We start from the raw sequence: 21100 nt of genomic DNA, 5'->3' as shown, positions 1-21100 counted from the left end.
GCATTATACTATTTGTTTATTTAAGTTTAGGAGACAAATCGTAATTCTAGTGAGATTAAATATTTAAAAACACGTGCATTCTTACATTTTTCATTTAATAGATATTGAGTGAGTGCAAACTCAGAAGAGATTTAAAAGAAAACGTAATAAATATAAACTTACCCGGTACTTTAATGTATATTGGTAATTACTTTATACCTTTTTTATGAGCACTACTCAGACATGTACTTTTTTATCTAAATATATATGGGAATGAAATCTATACAGTACTTTATATAAGTAACTTAATTTTAAGACTTTAATTTGTTAAAAATCTTAATCGTTAATGTAAAATTCTTTTTGTTTTTATTATATGTTAGTCGATATTTTATTACTTCAAAAAACTTGAAATATAAAAACAGTGTACGCTTACATTAAAAGCTAACTATGTATTATTACTACTTAACAAGGTTTATGAAACTAATAGATATTAAAAAATTTTTTAAAACCAATTTTATTTTGTTTCAATCTTTAACAGGAACTTTCGCAGTTTTTGATTTTGTTTAAGTTGTATTTAGCCGAAAGTTGTGCTAGTATTTAAAAATTTACTAAGTAGAAAGCACAGGAAAATAAATGGTAAACAATTTTTAGGCAAAAGTACAAAGTTTAACAACAGACTATTTTAGTAAAATCAAATTTAACTAATTTTTGAGCGATTGAAAATAACATAAGTTAAGATGAAAAGAAGCAGAAATGAAAGTGATCCTTATTACAAACAACGTGGACAAGACGTTTAAAAAATTCATACAGGTTAACGACTCGATAAGCGAAAGGTTTTTTCGTACACCGGGTCTTTGGACCAATTATTTTAAGCGCTTTTTCTGTCGTTCAGTAGATACGTTGGGGTTTAAAAAGAGGAATATAAAAAAGAGGAATGTTTTTTTTTGAAATTAGCCAGCGACTAACAAAAACCTGCCGACCCAAGTTCTAGTTCGGAGCGGGTCTAAATTGCACGAAGACAAAATTGCACGAAGTTACCAAATAGCACGAGTGAACAAAATTGCACGATGACGGTTTTGCACCAATGGTCAATTTTGCACGAGTACATTTTCTGAAGAGTTGATATAGATTTATTTATAGTATAAAAAGTTTCGTTTAAAGTTTAATTTTACTTGTATGCAGTGGACTTAATAGAATAAAATTGTTTAGGAACTTTAAAATATCTATCGCTATAACTTTTTTGTTTTGTTTTCTGATATATATTTCAACTTTTTGACGTGCTACAACGATATCACTGTTGTTGGAAATAAATGGTTGATATAAATAAAAGTTATAAGCTTTTTGTAAAGTTTTCTAACACTTAATAAGAGCTTTGTTACATTTGAAACTTTAGGTACCAAAAAAGCTTTTGCCATTGGCTGTATCTAACCTTTAAAAAAAACCTTTCAATTAACTTTAAAAGTTCAAAATACATTACGATTATAAAATACTGTGTAGTTTGTAAATTAAAGTTTCGCCTTATTAGTATTTCAATTGTACTTTAAAAGAACTTTTTCATTATTTCAAATATTCGATTATTGATATTCCAAGTTATTTTATAAAAAAAACTAAGCTTGTATTTTCTGATGATTACTTATGCCGATTTGTGACAATTCTTTTAAAATATTTTTTTGCTAGCACCAAAACAATAAGTAAAAAATAATTACATAATGCAATATTAAAGTATAAAATAGATAAATAATCCGTAAATAAAAAAGTATACTCTGGTTTTAAAACTTTTTTTACATACTGTCCTTAAATTTCTAGTTCTAAGGGCAGTATTTAAAGAAAATTACTAGTAAATATTACTAGTAAAACGGTTTTAAAATTTAGTATGCTACATATAAACATTTCTTGTAACATAAAAATCACAAAAAGGTTTACAGTTCTGCAAAAGTAATATTTTTACAGCACTATTTTTGTTTTAATATAAGTTATCAATTGCTAAGCAGTTTTATTACAATTTAAAGTGCAAATTTTTCAAAAACAGAAAGTAATTTAGTTTTACTTATACTCATATAGCTTACAAGCTTGGTTTTCTGTGTAGTGCATGTCAGTGTTAATATTAAATATGTGTTTATATTTATACTTGTTGTTGTTTCAACTTTTTTATTGTTAATAAAGTTTATTCATATGAAAAAAAAACTTTCTACTGCTTTTTGAAGAAGAAAATGTTTTTTTAACGGGTTTTATCTGCAAACAGTAGTTTTTTTTTTGAAAAAAAAGTTACATTTTATAGTGAAATTGTTAGTGTACAAATGAAAATTAAACTTGCTATAAATCAATTTAATAATTACGACATTTAGTGTAAATATCCAGAGTCTAGAACTGTGTGTTCTTTCCAAATATGTTTTTCTTAGGATGAGAGAAAAGTACTTACAAACAAAAAATATTATAATAAAAACTAATTTTTAAATAAGTAAGTATTAAGTAACAATTTTAAAATAGAAGATTAAATTATGAATCAATCAAAATTGCCAGTCATCTAGCTTTCAAGTTTTGACTAGATATTAAAAAAAATTTGAATTTTATGAAAAATTTTAAAGATCAAACTTTATATAAGTTTTTCCTATATAAGAGAAAATTTTGAAGTGTTTTAGAGTAAATAGGAGTTCCATTTAGTTTAAAAGATGTCTAACACGGTTATAAATTAGTTTTGAGAGCATTTTAAAGCGTTCCAATATTATTATGCTGTCAAGACAATAATTTTTTAATGACAGCACATTTTTTATATTTCATAGTTTTGATTATTTGAGTCTAAGTTATAGTATTTTATATTATATTTTGTATTAAAATTAATTTAATTATGTTTTGTAAATGCTATCTTTAAAACGTTTGCACGTGTTAGTTTAGAACCGACGATTAGAATAAACAATAAGCCAAGATAGAAGTTTTTGAAGTGTCATAAAAACTATATTTCATTTTAGAATTAAACAGCACTCCTTATTTGATAAAAATAAAAATTAGTTTTTAATTGTTTTTGTTTGTTTGATTATAGAATAAAATAAATTGAGTGGAAAGTTTTTTCTGTATTTTTTTTGATTTTTATTTTTCAAAGAAAATATTTTTGACGTTTCACAGAATATTTGACTAGATTAAATGTACGAAGTCCTTTAGTTTGGTACTGGCAGCCGAAACTAATCCTGTCCAGCGCTTTTTTTCTTTAAATAATTTTACGGAATTTTGTCTTCGATATTTTAAAAATAATAAAAATGTTCACAAATTGAATTTGTTTTCTATAAATGTAAATACTTATAAACATTTTGAAATTTTATAATTTTGAATTTTTCTATAATAACTTTCTACACATTACAGTTTATCGTCCAAATGAAGGCTTTAGTTGGAGCTACTTACCTAAAACTATTTGTTTTAAACAGACAGTTTGAAACAAATTTAACCTTAACTTAAGTTTAAGAAAAAATAAAAAGACACTGACTAGTAGTTTGCCTTGTTTAATATAATTTAATATAGGTTTGTTACTAGTTTGTTACTAAATAATTCACTTTTAGGCAATTAAACAGCATTCTAACACAGTACTATTAAATTATTAAACTAATTTTTTATTTACACAACTAGAACAGGGGTCGGCAGGTGTTTGTTAGTCCCAGGCAAATATCAAAAAAAAATCAGTTGTACTATGGTCTTTTTATATTCCTCTTTACAGACCCCAAAATATTTACTGTAGCTAAACCTTTCGCTTATCGAGTCGTACACCTTTTAACGTCTTGTCCAGTTTTTGTTTTGTAACAAAGGTCGTTTTTATTTCTGCTTAACAGCTTGATTTGTCTTATTTTCAACTTAAAAATTAATTAATTTGTTTTAAGTAAAATATTTTGTTCTTAAACTTTGCACTTTTGCCTAAAAATTGTTTATTATTTATTGTATTGTGCATCCTACTTTGTTAATCTTTAAAAACTAGCATGACTTTCGGCTAAATAAAAGTTAAAAAAAAACAAAAAATTCAAAAATTCCTGTTTAAAAAAAAGAGCTTTTATCAATTCTTTTATATCTAAAAGATTTGCAAACCTGATTAGTCTTTTTATTCTAAAATTTTCAAACAAACAAATAAAAAATAACTTGACTACACTGAAACCAATAGTAGTGGCTAGACTTATTGAAAGATAATGTATATTTGTTTTATGTAACATTTAATAAAGAAAAAAAAAACTCGAATACACTTAAACCAATTGTTTGATTTAATATTTATGTAATTTATATTTTTTATACTAACAGAAGTAATGGCTTACCATATTAGAAATATTTTGGATATTTTTTTTTGTTTAAGATTTTATATACAAAATAAGATAATTAAAATTGAACACACATAAACCAATTGTTTGATTTATAATTGTATATAAGTAATTTATATTTAATAAACTTATAGAAGTAGTTGTTTGGACTTATGTGTACTATTTTATGGGCACTATTTTATGTGTAGAATTGCTTCAATCAATTATGCCCATTATTTGATGCAATTTAATTTAAACTATGGGTAGTATTTAGATGTTGCTGAAATTAAATTGCTGCAATTAAATGAAAAATAAGATACTATCTAGGCCTTATACAAATACTATGTATAGTTTTTATATTTTAAAATTTACAAACAATAAAATAAAAAACAACTTGCTTTTTTTTTACGCATTACTTTTACTTACATGACGCAAAAAAAAATGTTAAAAAAATGTTTTTCAACATGTGTTAATTTAAAAAACAAAAAGAAAAACTGCCACGGTTTATTCGATAAAATATTTAGATAATGTTTGTTGTTTTCTTGTGCTGATATTATTTGATAAAAACTGGATAGTTATTCTGTTATAGGCTATAAGAATCTTTCTAGGTTACATAAGTGCACATGTTAGTATGGTTTGTGTTAGATTTTACTGATTCTACTGAGTGTTTTATTTAGTTACTGTTTAAATCCCATAGGTGTTTTGCAAGTTGATTTATTTCAAACATTATTACATTATTAATCAATTATAGGAACTTCGTACTTAATAATATTAATTCACTACTCCATAATTTTTAACTCTGTGAAGGTTTGTCTTTTTAAATCTATTAGATATCAATACCCCACTGTATATAATGGTTTAATTGTATTTGTTTCTGAACTATAATTTAAGAGTTTTTAAATATTAAAAATTAAAAGGTTGTTTAGCATCAATATAATTCTTAATTTATTTACTTGGATTTTTATTTGTAAAAATAAATAATTCACACCAATTTTTAATTATTTTTCATTTTTACTAATATTATTTAACTACAGATTTAAATTTAAAAATCCACTTTGCGGTGAAACTTAGTAATTGTTTTTTTTTCTCAAAAGTAACAAACTTTTAGTTTATTACAATATTTAGTTTATGCTTAAGGTTGGTTAAGTGTAACAGCTTAGAAAGGATATCTGATCTACATATAATTGTAATTGATTTTACCATGTAAATAAAGTATTGATATTTGCAGTTTTAAAACTTAAGATAAAAGTTAATCTTTAAATCTTATTCACGGTTTAGCAGTTAGATTTATTATTTAGTTTATAATGTAGTAGTTTTATTAACCTTAAATTTCTCTTATTTATTAATAAAATACATGTATATTATTTATTAATTTTATTATAAATAAATAAAAAATCAGTAGTTTAAATATATTTTTATAAATTAGTTGTTGAGGTTAATTAAATTGAATTTACCAAGAATACAAACATTTAAATACGATCGGTTTTTCAAAGACTTATAAACTGTTTTCTACTTTTGTTTTATTTCAATCTTCAAAGTTAATAAAACGTTTAATATGTTTTTAATGTTTCTATTAGATTAAAAAGTTTTAGTGTGATTTTTATTTATCCATTTAAAAAATATCACTGATTTAAAAGTTTCAACACTTATTGTTACACTTAAAACAAACTGACTAAGAATTATTGTTCAACGTTTGAGGTCTTTATTACATCTGATATTTGATTATATTATAAGAAAGTAAATCAGGTGTTCATTAAATTTATAGACAGTCATATTTTATTATTAATATAAAAGTATTTAATTCTACTTACAACAGCTGTTATTAGTTGTAAACAGTAAAAAATACTAATACAATAAGAACTGAAATCATCTGTTCTGCTTATTCATATTACAATTAATAATAATAATTTTGCTAAAAAAGGTATACAGCTGTATGTTGTTAAATATTATAAAAATACACTTAGTCATAATAATTTGTTTAACTAAGAAGTTCTACTACATATTCATTTATACATAACAAATAGGTGTACATATTTACATCAAAGTCAAAGATATGATAGAGTTAAACGTTCAAAACAATGTATTAGCTTAATAATTTCGTTTAAAGTTTAATGATATATAATGCTTTGGCTGTACAACATCGTAATACATATTAACATATAATGTACATCACTTAAAAATTATATTAAAAGTTTTCTAAATTTGTTTCAAAGTAGAATTAATATTGGTATACAAAACTAATATAAAATTTTATAAATCAATTAAGCAATTCCAAAACAAGTAATTTAGTCAGTTAATAAAATGTTGAGAGTGTTTAAATTCATAAGAGCCAAAACTGTTTAGACTTGACTAAATTAAATTTATAAAGAAAAAAAAAAGACACTAATAACATAAAATTTAATAATTCTAGCTAAAATAGATAAATAAAGTTTTTGGTTAAATCATTTTACAAAGTCCAATACAAAAAATTACAAAAGTTACTGCAAATTCAAATATACCAAAGTTACAGGTTTAAAATGGCAGTTAGTTTTTCATCTAAAACAACACGAATTTTGTACCAGAATAGATTTTGTGAACAAGAAAACTTTGATATTATTTTTTCTGGAAGCACTGCTGTGTTAAAACACTCTGAGGAACGAAAAATATTAAGACTAAACTCGCGTAACTTAGAAATAATTGAAACTATATACCATTCAAAGAGACGTTCATACAATGACTTAACAATTTGTGAAAGATCCAATGTTTGGGTTGTATGCTCCAGATTAACCGTTAACGGCAAAACTAATTTAAAAGATAAATACAAGCTTGTTGATTCGTTCAGGATTTATCTTGATAAAACTGACCAATGGGTTAACGTAATTCAAACACCTGATGATAGAAGAAACTTTAGCGCTTGTTCATTTATGAAAAACATTTATGTCTTTGGTGGATTTACTGAACAAGAAGCTATGATAAGTTGTTATAAATATGATACAAAAAGAAGTAAGTGGATATTTATAGCCAAAATGAATGAATATAGGCAATTTGCAGGTTGTACAGTATTCAAATGTAAAATTGTCTTAACTGGTGGTTACGATGGTCAAAATGAATTAAGTTTGAGCTCAGTAGAGGCATATGATTGTTACGAGAACAAATGGGACTTTCTGCCTTGCATGATTAACAAAAGATTTCTACACGGAACAGTTTGTATGGGCAACAAGCTATTTGTCATTGGTGGAGAGAAGATTGCTACTTGCGAGGTATTTGATAGCAGTTCCATGAAGTTCACTAGTATCAAGCAGTTAGAACTCAGTTGTTTCACATACGTTTCTGCAATCTGCGTTGGTGACAAAATATTAGTATTTTGTTCAAGTGAAAAAGTAGGAGTAAAAAGAATTTTTACTTATAATGTTAACAAAAATGAATGGAAGTCTGAAGGTAATAATTTTTTTTGATTTTAGAGATTTTGATTGTCTTTCAAAACTTTCTGTTATTTAACAATAAAAAGCTCTTTTGTTGTTTAATAACTTATATGAAATGTTGAAAAAATGTTTTTAGGTACTGATTTTCGTTTAATCTTATTATAATTTACAAACTTAGTTTTAAATGCTTATTGTTATTGTGTTTTTTTTTTCTTTTTAGTTTTTAATAGAAAAATCAAATTAGGACAAATACATATTTATACTTTGTTAATAATTTACTCTGACAGTTGTTATTAAAATGTTATTTAAGTTAGTATGTTTATGTTATAGCTTACGTTCATATATTGTTGAATATAAGTATTTATAAATAATTAATTTCTTTACATTTTAACCATTAATATTCAATGTATGATTTCAAAGATCAAATTTAGATTATTTTTAAATTAGTTATAGATATATATAAATTTTTTAATCTCAAATTGATTAAAAATACTTGAAAAATTAAAATGTGTTTCATTAATTTAAGTTAAAATATCTTTGCGTATTTGAAACCAAGTTTGAAAAAATAATTGAATAAATAAATAACTAATTTAATCATAAAAGTATCTGAAGTACTTATTTTAAAAGTTAAGGGTAACTTTTACAACACTAAAAATTAACTAAATAAATATAACTTTTGCAACGCTCTAGGTGCTTTATTTTGAACCATTAAGCAAGACAAAAGTGTTAATAACTATTGCTAATGTTTTTCTTAAAATCTTTAAAAACTAGCATAACTTTAGGCTAAATACAAAATAAATAAATAAATAAATTGCAAAAATTACTCTTAAAAAAATAAGTGTTTAATTATGTAAGTCTCAATTTTATTTGCAATTTAGTTTTACTACTTTTACTTTTACTTACTTTTACTACTTAATAATCTTGTTCATGGTTCAGCAATTGGATTTAAAATAAAGTCTACAATGTAATAGTTTTATTGAGCTTCATTTTCTTTTATTTATTATCAAAGTGCATGGATAGTATTTATTGCCTTCATTATAAACAGAAAAAAAAACACATCAGTAACTTTAATATATTTTTATGAATTATTTTTTGAGATTAAATAAATTGAATTAACCAAGAATACAAACATTTTGATACGATCGGTTTTTCAAAGACTTATAAACTGTTTTCTACTTTGGTTTTACTTCAATCTTCAAAGTAGATAAAACGTTTAATTTTTTTTAATGTTTCTAATAGATTTAAAAAAAAATAGTATGATTTTTATTTATCCATTGTAAAAATATCACTGATTTAAAGGTTTCAACACTTCTAGTTTCACTTAAAACAAAGTGACTAAGAATTATTGTTCAAGGTTTGAGGTGTTTATTATATTTGATCTTGATTATATTGTTAGTAGGAAATCTGATATTCATTACATTTATAGACACTAATATTTTACTATTAAAATAAAAGTATTTAAATCTACTAATAACAGCTGTAATTGATTCTAATCAGTTAAATAATCTAATATAACAAAAATCAATTGTTCTGCTTATTCATATTACATTTAATAAACATAACTATGCTAAACAGATATACAGCTGTTTGATTTCCAATGTTTTAGTAAGTAAATAAGTGTTTTGGTTAAAATAAATTGTTTATTTAAAATATTATAATCTGTATTCATTTATATATGAAAACTAGGTGAACTTATTTACATCAAATTTAAAGTTAAGATAGAGTTAAACTTTCAAAACAATTTCGTTTACTGCTTAATAATATACATTGCTAAGGCTGTACAACATCGTAATACATATTAACATATAATAGACAACAATTATAAAGTTTAAAGATGAATTCTTATTGTTATACTAAACTAATATTAAATTTAACAAATCAATTAAGCAATTGCAAAACAAATTATTCAGTTGAAAATTTGTTGAGAGTGTATAAATTAATATAAGCCAAAACTATTTACACTTAACTATATTACATTCATAAAGAGTCAAATATCACTAGTAGCATAAAAGTATACAATTCTTCGTAAAATAAATTAACAAAGTTTTAAATTGAATCAATCTACAAAATCCAATACTAAACCAGACAATCTACTATAAATTTAAATATACCAAAGTTACAGGCTTAAAATGGTAGTTAAATTTTCATATGAAACAACACGAGTATTGTACCAAAATAGATTTTGTGAACAAGAAAACTTTGATGTTATTTTTTCTGAAAGCACTGCTGTGTTAAAACACTCTGTGGAAGGAAAAATATTAAGATTAAGTTCACGTAACTTAGAAATAATTAAAACTATATATCATTCAAAGGAACATTCATACAACGACTTAACAATTTGTGAAAGATCCAATGTTTGGACTGTTTGCTCAAGATTAGTAGTTAAAGGCGAATCTAAAACACGATCTTCATTCAGGATTTATAGTGATAAAACTGACCAATGGGTTAACGTAGTTCAAATACCTGATGGTAGAGAAAACTTTAGCGCTTGTTCGTTTATGAAAAACATTTATGTATTTGGTGGATATACTGACTCATCCCTCAAATGTTGTTATAAATATGATACAAAAAGGAAAAATTGGATATTTATAGCAAGTATAAATGAATGTAGGCAAAATGCAGCTTGTACAGTATTCGAAGGTAAAATTGTCTTAACTGGAGGTTACGACGGTAAAAATAAAGTAGATTTAAGATCAGTAGAGGCATATGATTGTTACGAGAATAAATGGGACTTTCTGCCTCGCATGATCAACAAAAGATGTCTACATGGGGCTGTTTGTATGGGCAACAAGCTGTTTGTCATTGGTGGAGAGAAGATTGCTACTTGCGAAGTATTTGATAGTAGCTCCATGAAGTTCACTAGTATCAAGCAGTTGGATCAAAGTTATTATACATACGTATGGCAGTCTGTATTGGAGCAAAGATTTTAGTATTTTGTTCAAGTGAAAATGTAGGAGTAGAAAGAATTTTCACTTATAATGTTGACAAAAATGAATGGAAATCTAAAAGAAGTGGTTATTTTAATTTTGGATATAATGAGTGTCTTTCAAAACTATCTGTTATTTAACAATAAAAATTACTTTTGTTGTCTAATAATAATATGAAATGTACATAATTATGTTGTTAGGTACTGATTTATGTTTAAACATTTTGTAATTTACAAACTTAGTTTTAAATGCATACTGTTGTTGTGTTCGTTTTTTTTTCTCTTTATTTTGTAATAGAAAATAAAAATATAAGTGCATATTTATGATTTGTTAATAGTTTAGTTATTACTCTTGTTATTAAAACATCATTAGCGTTTAAGTGTTTATCTTATAGCTAAATGTTCATATATTGTTGTATATAACTAGTTATAATTAGGTAGTTGTTCTTTGAACTTTTAATCATTAATATTCAATGTATAAATTCAAAGATAAAATGTAGAACATTTTCAAGCTTGTTGTAGTTATAAAAACACTTCTTCATCTAATATGGATTTTAAAGAATTAACAAAATTAAAATGTGTTTTATTAGTTAAAGGTAAAATATTTTTGCGTATTGAAAGTCAGGTGTGAAAAAATAGTTAAAAAAGCTAATTTAATCATTACAATATCTTATCTAAACTACTTACTTGAAATTTTAGGGTAATTTTTTGAAAACTTATAACAGTTTTTTGAAAGACTCTACGTACCTTATTTTGAACCATTATAAAACTTTAATAAAGCTTTTTTTATAGTCTTTTAATTTAATTGCTGTTTTAATTTTACTTTGTTATTACATGTAGATTACGCATATTATTAAATCTACATTTTTTTCTTACTGAAATATAAGCTAAATACTTGAAATTTAGCTTGTTGGATTCTAATAAGACTAGATTTCAATGAAAACCAGTATAGTCTATTCACGACAAAAGTGTTGAAATTATTGCTAAAGTTTTTTAGATAAAATTGTTGATTTTGATTTGCTTGCTTAATTTTTTTGTTAGCTATCGTAATTTCGACAAATGAAAGAAAAAAAAAATATTTTATATACTTTTAGATTTTTTAAATTCAATCAAGACGTGGCTTTAGAGCTTTTTTCTCATAGTTCTTAAATCCATTTAATTTTTGGCTGTTACATTAGTTTAATACAAAATAAATTATCAAATTTACAGTGACTTTGAGTTTCGTTGATTCTTGGTCTAAATTCAAATATCAATTCCATTTCGATACATTTCTAGGTATAGATATAATTTATATATTTTTAGAAGGTTCTAGATTTAAATTATGTTTGTATTTGACAAATGACATTAATCTAATTCAATTTGTTATAATTCAATTTGTTTTAAAATTGTTACTAATTTTACTAGAATAGTCTATTGTTAAACTTTGCACTTTTGCCTAAAAAGATCGCATTAGTTTTACATAGGAGACAAAATCTAAAAAAATATAACAAAATTACTTACATACACCTACAAATGTTTTAGTGTAAAAGTTTAGAGCAAACAAATTTTACTGCAGCATTTTACTTTTTACTCAGATTAGTTGTTTATACTGCGTTGAAAATAAAAAATATACAACACTTTTTGTGTTGATTTTTAAAGGAATTGGATAAGTGCAGTTTCTAAAACTCATTCTGGAATTTATAGCTTTATTATGCTGCACTAAATTTAAAAATAACATTTCTACTAAACTAGAATCGTTCGTTCTCTTACGTCATAATAAACAGTAGAAAATAAACATTTTTTTTAATAAATTTTACAATCAATATAAACGAAATGGGCTGTAAAAAAGAAACAAGCAGAGCCATCATAGGGTAGGTGTCCTCTATGTTGGATTTACCGATAATTGATTCACCATATACCAATAAGAACTTAAGAATTGTAGAGAGAAATATTAGTCAATTGGTAAGTAGGACTTATCCCTCGGCAAAGCCGATCGTTGAATGCATAGTTGAATGGTTTTAGTCTTTTGCAATGCTTGAACTAGTTTAAAAATTTATTGTAATTTTGAACACAATACAGCTTTATGTGTTCAAAATGTTTCAGACATAATTTTTCTTAACAGCCAAACTTTGCAAACGGATTAAAGTTTTATCAAAAACTTTATTTAATTACAAAAAGCTCTTTTAAAGTTTTAAGCCAGTCCTGTTTGTAAACAAAAACATAATACAAAAGTAAATTATTAAATCTGAACCGAAAAAGTATTTATTACTTATTGGTATGGACACAGGCTTGTTTTTCAAGTGATTTCTTTTTGTAGCACATATATTTTCTCTGCTTTATCTATTAGTTATTACAGTTGTGTTACTTTTTATTTAATTCTTAAACGTAAAATACTTTTATTTTTTAACAATTAACGCTATTCAATTATAACAGTAATTTTCAAGTAAAGTTCCAAAGATATTTAATTTAATAGTTAAGTCGAAAATAAATTTATCATAATTTTATACAAATATTTTATAAACTTTTTTGAACGATTTTGTGCCGACTAAAACAGACATCTGGAAGAGTTAGTGACGTAACATGAATTTCAAAGAATTTATAAAATAGTTTGAAATATGTATTTGATATAATTTTTGAGGTGGGCGGGATGGTTAAGTAAAAACAAATACAGCAGTACAAAGAAAGCGGAGCTTTCTGAGGCTTAACAGTACGAAGAAAGCCCAGCTTTCGAGGCATGGAAGCCCAAACCGATAGCGCGCGAAGCGTGCCTCCCCTTGCGAAGTAAAATCGAATGAAAGCGGAGCTTTTTAAGGTAGGAATTTATCTTAACGAATATAGATCTGTTTAAAGTTGAAACACCATTTTCATCATCCTGTTTTAATGCTTAGTTTAAACAGCAGTTTCCTAAAACTTTAAGATTTTTCGAGAGTATTCGATAATTAAAAAATTACTAACTTTTGCAATATTATTTTTTTCCTTCATCGGCTAGCACAAAAGCACGTTTAGCTTGCGGTGTGCGATACTCAAAGAAATTTATTATAAACTATTAGTATTTCAACTCGTTTTATTATAAAATAAATAGATATATTAAGTTATTTTCCTTCTTTTTTTAGTCTCTGTTTGAAACTTATTATGTTCTTATGCTTAGTTTAAATAACTGTTTTCTTAAATTTTAAGAATTTTTTAGTAATGTTTGACAATTAGTAAAAAATTTAAAAACTTCTACTTTTATTCTAATATTTTTAATTATAATATTATTTATTTTCTTTTATTTGCTAGCTTAAAAGCGCGCTTTGCGCGGGGTGTTCGATACTCTTAGTTAGTAATAAGTTTATATATGTTAATTAGTTTATAATAAGCTGCAAAGGAAGAAGCCACTAGGACATTATTTGAAACTTGCACTAGATATCCTGGAGTTGATGATAAAATGCAAAAAAAAAAAAGTCTTAGGCGTATTTAATGGTATTCTTTTTAAGAAATATTTTCGGAGAGGGCCATAGATTTTTTTATTTCTTTTTAGGGGCCTTACGAATAAAAGTTTAAAAAAATAAAAACCTTATTCTGAAGTATTGTTTATCTAACGATAACAAAATGCTCAAAAAGTTTGATCTTATGTCTACAAAGGAAACTCTAAGTCATCGAGTTTAGAAAAAATAATTTTTCTATGATATACAAATGATAAACAATTAAAAATGATAAACAAAATTGTTTGTATTTATAGATGATTGAAATAGATCATCTGAAGTACTTCTTGTGGAATGTTTTGAAATCTTTTAAAATGGCTTAACCTGTCTTTGAGTATATTTCTGTAAATGATTTTGTTCATAAATTAGATTTTGAAGTTGACATATATGTTGAAAACGTTTACGTCATTAACCAGAATTATTTATTTAAAAACAAAATGTTAGTTGATTAAGTATAAAGTAGTCGTAGGTTTAATTTTTGTGATAAATATTATAGATTTTTTTTAAAAACTCATTCTTAAAAACACCTTGACATGGTGTAAGATTACATTTTATTTAGATTTTTAAGAGTACATTTTATAAAATATGTTTAAATAATGTCTTCGTTCAATCTTATTCTTTTTTATTGGCTAAAATAAAAATATTTTGTTGGTATGACTATAAAGAATGAAATTGTGATAACATTTAAATACACTTAAAGAAAAAGTCTTGTTTTTAGAATTAGTTCTATAAATATATTTTTAAGAAATATTATTTAAAACAATTTCACATAAAACTTCAGTTATGTTGTAGTGTTAAAGTTTTATAGTGTTTTTGACGAACTAGCTTTTACACAATGCTTCTTTTTAATGAGCCGATTAAATAAAAGTCTTCTTATAATTGATTAAACTTACACAATATTTTAAGCACTATAGTTGTAAACTAATCAAAAATAATTTATATTTTTATTGTTTGCCTCCATTTTGTAGCGCTGAGGTATAGCTACTTTTAATAAACAGACATTGGATGTACTCAACAGCAAAGATTACGATAAAATACGATTTTACACTTTCTTAAAACAAAAATAACTTAATAATGAAAGATTTTATAATTGATCATTTAAGTAGACGCTTTTCAAAATTTAGCAAGCTTTGATAAGTTTTTTTTAAAACCTATTTTAAATTACTTGTTTTTACATTTTTACTGGAAATTTGTTTTTAATTCACTGTAAAGTTTTTAGTGAAATACAAAATAAAGCTTTACTCTTAAAACTTCAACACCATAATAATAATTTTTAAGATAATCTTCACTACTACACAATTGTTTATATCAAGCTAAACTAAGTATTTCTACATTTTAGCTAAAAAGATATGTAGTTTATATCTATAACTTAGATATCAGTTTTAAATATTAAAAAAAAATCAGAAAAGTCATTAAACAAGTATAATACCATTTTCGCTTAGTAAATAGTAACCATTAACTTTTAATTTAAAGCGTATTACATTTTATGATTAAAAGTTAATTAATAAACATAGAACTAAATAATTTATCAGATTAAAGTAATATAACTTTTAATCTCTGGTAAAACATGTCAAAAATATATAATTTTTTTTTCTTTTGAGTCTGTCGAACTAAATGAGGTTATATATCACAATGTAATACATAAACGTTTCAAAAATATTTTAATATATAGTGTTTTATACTTTATAAAAACAACTTAACGATAAAAATTCTTTTTAGATGTATCAAAACGGAAAAAAATCTAAAACGCAGTTAAAAAATGCTATTAATTTGACTATAATTTTTTTTTTGTTTAATATTAGATGTTACAATATGCTATCATCTTTGAATTTTTTGTTTATTGTTCAAGTAAAAAAACAACAATATCCACAATTTCAATTGATAACTAAGTATTCAAACTACAAAAAAAAAGTCAGTACCAAACAGTAACAGATTTTTTTTATTTTGAAAACTAAAATAAGTTTAAATGAAATAAAGTTTTCAAACAACGTAATACTCATTGTATATTTATCAAAAATATCAGGCAAAATGGAAATTTTAAACTGTTAAATAACAGAAAGTTTTGAAAGACATACTAAACCATCTTCGAATTTAGTAAAACAATTACTTTTACAGTACCATTCATTTTTGTCAACATTATAAGTGCAAATATTTTCTTCTCCTAACAAACCAAAAGAACCAAAAACCAAAATTTTACCACCAACACTGACCGCGGAAACAGAACAATAACAATCGCGCTCTAACTGCTTTATACTAGTGAACTTCATGGAGCTGCTATCAAATACCTCGCAAGTACCACTGTAATCTCCACCAATCACAAACAGCTTGTTGCCCATACAAACAGCCCCATGTAGACATCTTTTGTTAATCATACAAGGCAGAAAGTCCCATTTATTCTCGTAACAATCATATGCCTCTACTGAGTTTAAATCTACTTTATTTTTACCGTCGTAACCTCCAGTTAAGACAATTTTACCTTCGAATACTGTACAAGCTGCATTTTGCCTAAACTTATTCATACTGGCTATAAATATCCACCTACTCCTTTTTGTATCATATTTATAACAACTTATTAAAGCATCTTTTTTAGTAAATCCACCAAAGACATAAATGTTTTTCATAAATGAACAAGCGCTAAAGTTACCTCTACCGTCAGGTACTTGAACTACATTAACCCATTGGTCAGTTTTATCAATATAAATCCTGAATGAAGATCGTGTTTCAGATACGCCTTTAGCTTCTAATCTTGAGCAAACAGTCCAAACATTGGATCTTTCACAAATCGTTATGTCACTTTCCGAATGTGTCTTTGAATTATATATTGTTTCAATTTTATCAAAGTTACGCGAGTTTAACCTTAAACTTTCTCGTTCTAACACATTAGTGCTTCCAGAAATAATAACATCAAAGTTTTCTTGTTCACAAAATCTATTCTGGTACAAAATTCGTGTTGCTTTAGATGAAGAACTAACTGCCATTTTAAACCTGCAACTTTGGTATATTTGAATTTACAGTGACTTGTGTGGTTACGAAATATTTGACTTTGTAGAACTATTCAATCAAAAACTTTAATTAATTATTTGTAAGAATTGTATACTTTTAAGTTACTAGTGATATTTGACTTTTTATAAATAAAATACTTAGGTGCAAAGAGGTTTGGCAGTTTGAGTTTTAAAAATTAAATCTTAATTTGAACACACTCATCAGATTTTTAAACTGACTAATTTACTTGTAATGTTGTTGATGTTTTGCAATTGCTTAATTTATTTTTAAAATCTTATACTAGTTTTGTTAAAAATACTAATTCTATTTTTAATTAAATTTTAAAAACCTTTAATATAAGTTTTTTAGTGTTGTCTATTATATATTAATATGTATTACGCCGTTTTATAGTCTTAGCATTGTATATTATCAAGCAGTAGTTTAATTCATTGTTTTGAACGTTTCACTTTTTTTCACATGGCCCCCTTTAAAGAAGTTAAAAAAGCCATGGCCCCCTTCAACAAGATAACTCATAAACTATCATAAAAAACACCTAACACTTTTTTTTTGCTCTTCATCTGCATTTCAAAAATATCTAGTGTAAATTTCAAGTTATGACCTCATGGCCCCACTCTTACCCCTTTGCTGCTCGTAGCCCCCTAAGTATCTGTCATGGCCCCCAAGGGGGCCATTTGGCCCACTTTGGAAAACCCTGCTTTATATAGATAAACTTTGAGCTAATTATAGTTAATTTTTTTTGTTAAAATTAGAAAATTCTTATTTATTAACTAAAGAGTAGGTAAGATGTTTGTACCAAGGGCTTGTTATAATTTTTTTAGTGTAATAGCTCAATTGTTTTTGTTCAAAAATAGAATATTTTTTGTAGTTGCTTTTAATAACAACATTAGAAATATATATATATATATGTCCAATATATAACTTTCTAAAGATTTTTGATTTCTGTAATACCTCTTTATAGTATTAACTAGTTCATTAGGTTACCGTGAAATTTTTCTATACTTTAAATTATTGTAAGACTATTAACTCTAAAACTAAAAACAAAACAAAAAATTTAAACAGAGTTAATAGTAAATGATTTTTATAGTTTTAACTCATTTCATTTAAAATCTAACAACAGATTAGTATCTGACAATTATAACTGTTTCAGAAATAAACACAAAAAACTTAGTTACTCACTCTACCTTGATACTTCCATACCTATAATCTCTCAAGCCAAAATATAAACAACAAGTAAATTGTTTTTGTTTGTTTAACAGAACTATCAAACAATATAAATAATAAGAGCCATGTAATTGTTTACCAGTAGGTAGGAAGTTACAAAAATATAGAAAAATTAAACTTAAGGTGTGTTCTTGTACATTAAAATTATTCACGCTGTTTTATATAAATTAAAAAATAGTTTACACCAGCTTTTTTTAATACAGATTACAGATTGGTTTTTTAATCTAAACATACGTTTTAAGTAAGAAAATTTATTGTATTAAACTACTTATACAACTTTTTATTGTATTTTAATTTTGTTTTTTAATTTTCTCAAAAAACATCATTTAAAATTAACTTTTATAGCTAATTTTTAAAAAATTAATAAATTTAAAATTTCAAAGTTGAACAATTAGATAAAAGTTTGAAATATGAATACAAAGAATGTACATACATTAAATAAATTTATTATTAAAATAATGCTAATTTCGAAGAAAGTCCGAATGTTGAGATGTTCAAAATTTTTTGAACTGAACGGTAATGTATTTATTAATTTATTCATTATTATAGCGAGGAAGCCAAAGACAACACTGAAAAATAGGAGCTGTAAATATTATAATATATTTTTTATTTGTATGCTAATTCATTCAATTAAAAATTAGTATTTTTTGTTGTTGTAGAACCAAAGTTGTTGTAGGCTATTATTAATAAGTTACAGTTTTTTAGTTTGTATCGTTGCTAGTTTCTTGAGGTATTAAAATAAACTAAAGGTGCTATTAGAAGTGCGCCTTTAAAAATTTTTAACAAATTGTAACTCTCGTAAGGTTAAAATATTTGAAAACACATGTAATCGTATTTTTTCATTTAATACAATTTAAGTAAGTGCAAACTCAGAATATATTAAAAAGACAATGTAATACAAATATTAACTTACTTAGTACTTTAGTTTATGTTGGTAATTACTTCACAACATTTTTACGAGCCCAACTCAGACATGTACTTTTTTATCTAAATATATATGGGAAAGAAATATATACAGTACTTTATATAAGTAACTTAATTTTCAGACACCAACTTGTTTTATAAAAAATAAAATCGTAAAAGTAAAATACTTTTTATTTTTATTACATGTTAGGCGATATAAAATTATTACACAAAACTTGAAATATAAATACACTGTACGCTTACATTAGAAGCTAATAATATATTATTATTACTTAACTAGGTTTATAGATCTTATTGATATAAAAAAAAATTTTTAAACCGATTTTATTTTGTTTCAACTTTTTAACAGGAACTTTCGCAGTTTTTGGTTTTGTTTAAGTTGTATTTAGCCGAAAGTTATGCTATTATTTAAAAATTTACAAAGTAGAAAGCACAAGAAAATAAATGGTAAACAATTTTTAGGCAAAAGTGCAAATTTTAACACTAGACTATTTCAGTAAAAAACATTGAACTAATTACACATTTTAGTAAAATCAAATTTAATTATTTTTTGAGCGATTAAAAATCACATAAATTAAGATGAAAAGAAGCAGAAATGAAAGTGATCTTTATTACAAATAACTATAAAAAGTGGACAAGACGTATAAAAAATTCATGCAGATGTACGACTCGATAAGCAAAAGGTTTTTTCGTACACCGGGTCTTTGGACCAAATTTTTTAAACGCCTTTTCTGTCGTTCAGTGATTACGTTGCGGGGTTTGAAAAGAGAAATATAAAAAAATAACATATCAACTATTTTTTTTTTTAATTTGACTGCGACCTACAAAAACCTGCCGACCCAAGTTCTAGTTCGGAGCGGGTCTAAATTGCACGAAGACAAAACTGCACGAAGTTACTAATTTGCACGAGGGAACAAAATTGCACCAGGGAACAAAATTGCACGAGGGAACAAAACTACACGATGACGGTTTTGCACCACGGGTCAAATTTGCACGAATTACATTTTTTGACGAGAGTCAAAAAATAAAGATAGAATAAATATAAAAAATACAGAAAAATTAAAAATAAAAATAAACAGAAAAATAAAATATGAAAATATTTTAATGAAAAAAAGAAGAAAGACTGACCGAGGGTAAGGCTTAGGGGTAACAGTGATAGTAAAAAAAAAATAATAACTAGTATAATTAATTAAAAAAAAATATTAAAAAATAAAAGCTACTGACCGAGGGTAAGGATTAGGGGTAACAGTGGTAGAATAAAAAAAAGTTAAAAAAAAAAAAATTAAAAAAACAAAATAAAAAATTTAAAATAAAAAAAGTCAACAAAAAGAAATTAAAAAATTACCGGCCGAGAATAAGGGTTTGGGGTAACAGTGATAGAAAAAAAAAACTAAATTAATAAAAAAAATATATATAATTAACCCGTGAAAAGTTGTCTGCTCGTGCAAAAGTATCTTTGTGCAATTTTATCCCCTCGTGCAAAAGTATCTTCATGCAATTTTGTGCACTCGTGCAGTTTTGAACCCTCGTGCAATTTAGACAGCTACCCGTTCTAGTTACGTAAATAAACGATTAGTTTAAAAAGCACAGTAGACTGCTGTATAACTGCCTTATTGTTGCTTATTTAGTAATATACTAGTGTATTTTACTTTATTAAAATTTTCTAAACGAGGCCAATTACACATCAGTTTCTTTTTAATTCTTAATATTTTTAACATAACTTATTTATTAGACTTAAGTTCAGGTTAAATATTCAAACATATAATTTTTGTTTCTGAAACTATTTTTTACTTCTATCTGTGGGATTTTTTTTATATAATATGTATTTTGTTTAATTTGCTTATTCATATTAATCTATTATGTTTAACCATAACAATTTAAGCACAAGAAAAATTGCTTGATATTCTTAAGTTACATTCAATTTTAGAGTTTAAG

At 24.9% G+C, this 21100-nt stretch overlaps 1 protein-coding gene across 1 annotated transcript in view; it reads left to right on the top strand.

Annotated features, from left to right (window-relative positions):
• The window catches only part of LOC145836229 (kelch-like protein 23), a 30296-nt gene extending 19718 nt beyond the window's left edge, over positions 1 to 10578 (top strand). The window contains exons 5-6 of the mRNA XM_082944049.1: positions 7278 to 7527; positions 10260 to 10578. Coding sequence (XP_082800175.1) covers positions 7278 to 7527; positions 10260 to 10578 — 569 coding nt within the window. The remainder of the gene's footprint in view (positions 1 to 7277; positions 7528 to 10259) is intronic.
• Positions 10579 to 21100: the final 10522 nt, after the last annotated feature.

This window comes from Thalia democratica, chromosome 5 (genome assembly GCF_965202585.1).
Source record: "Thalia democratica chromosome 5, ktThaDemo2.hap1.1, whole genome shotgun sequence".
Lineage (NCBI taxonomy): Eukaryota > Metazoa > Chordata > Thaliacea > Salpida > Salpidae > Thalia > Thalia democratica.
Note: the sequence above shows the minus strand (reverse complement) of the source record. Positions and strands in the feature narration are given on the sequence as shown.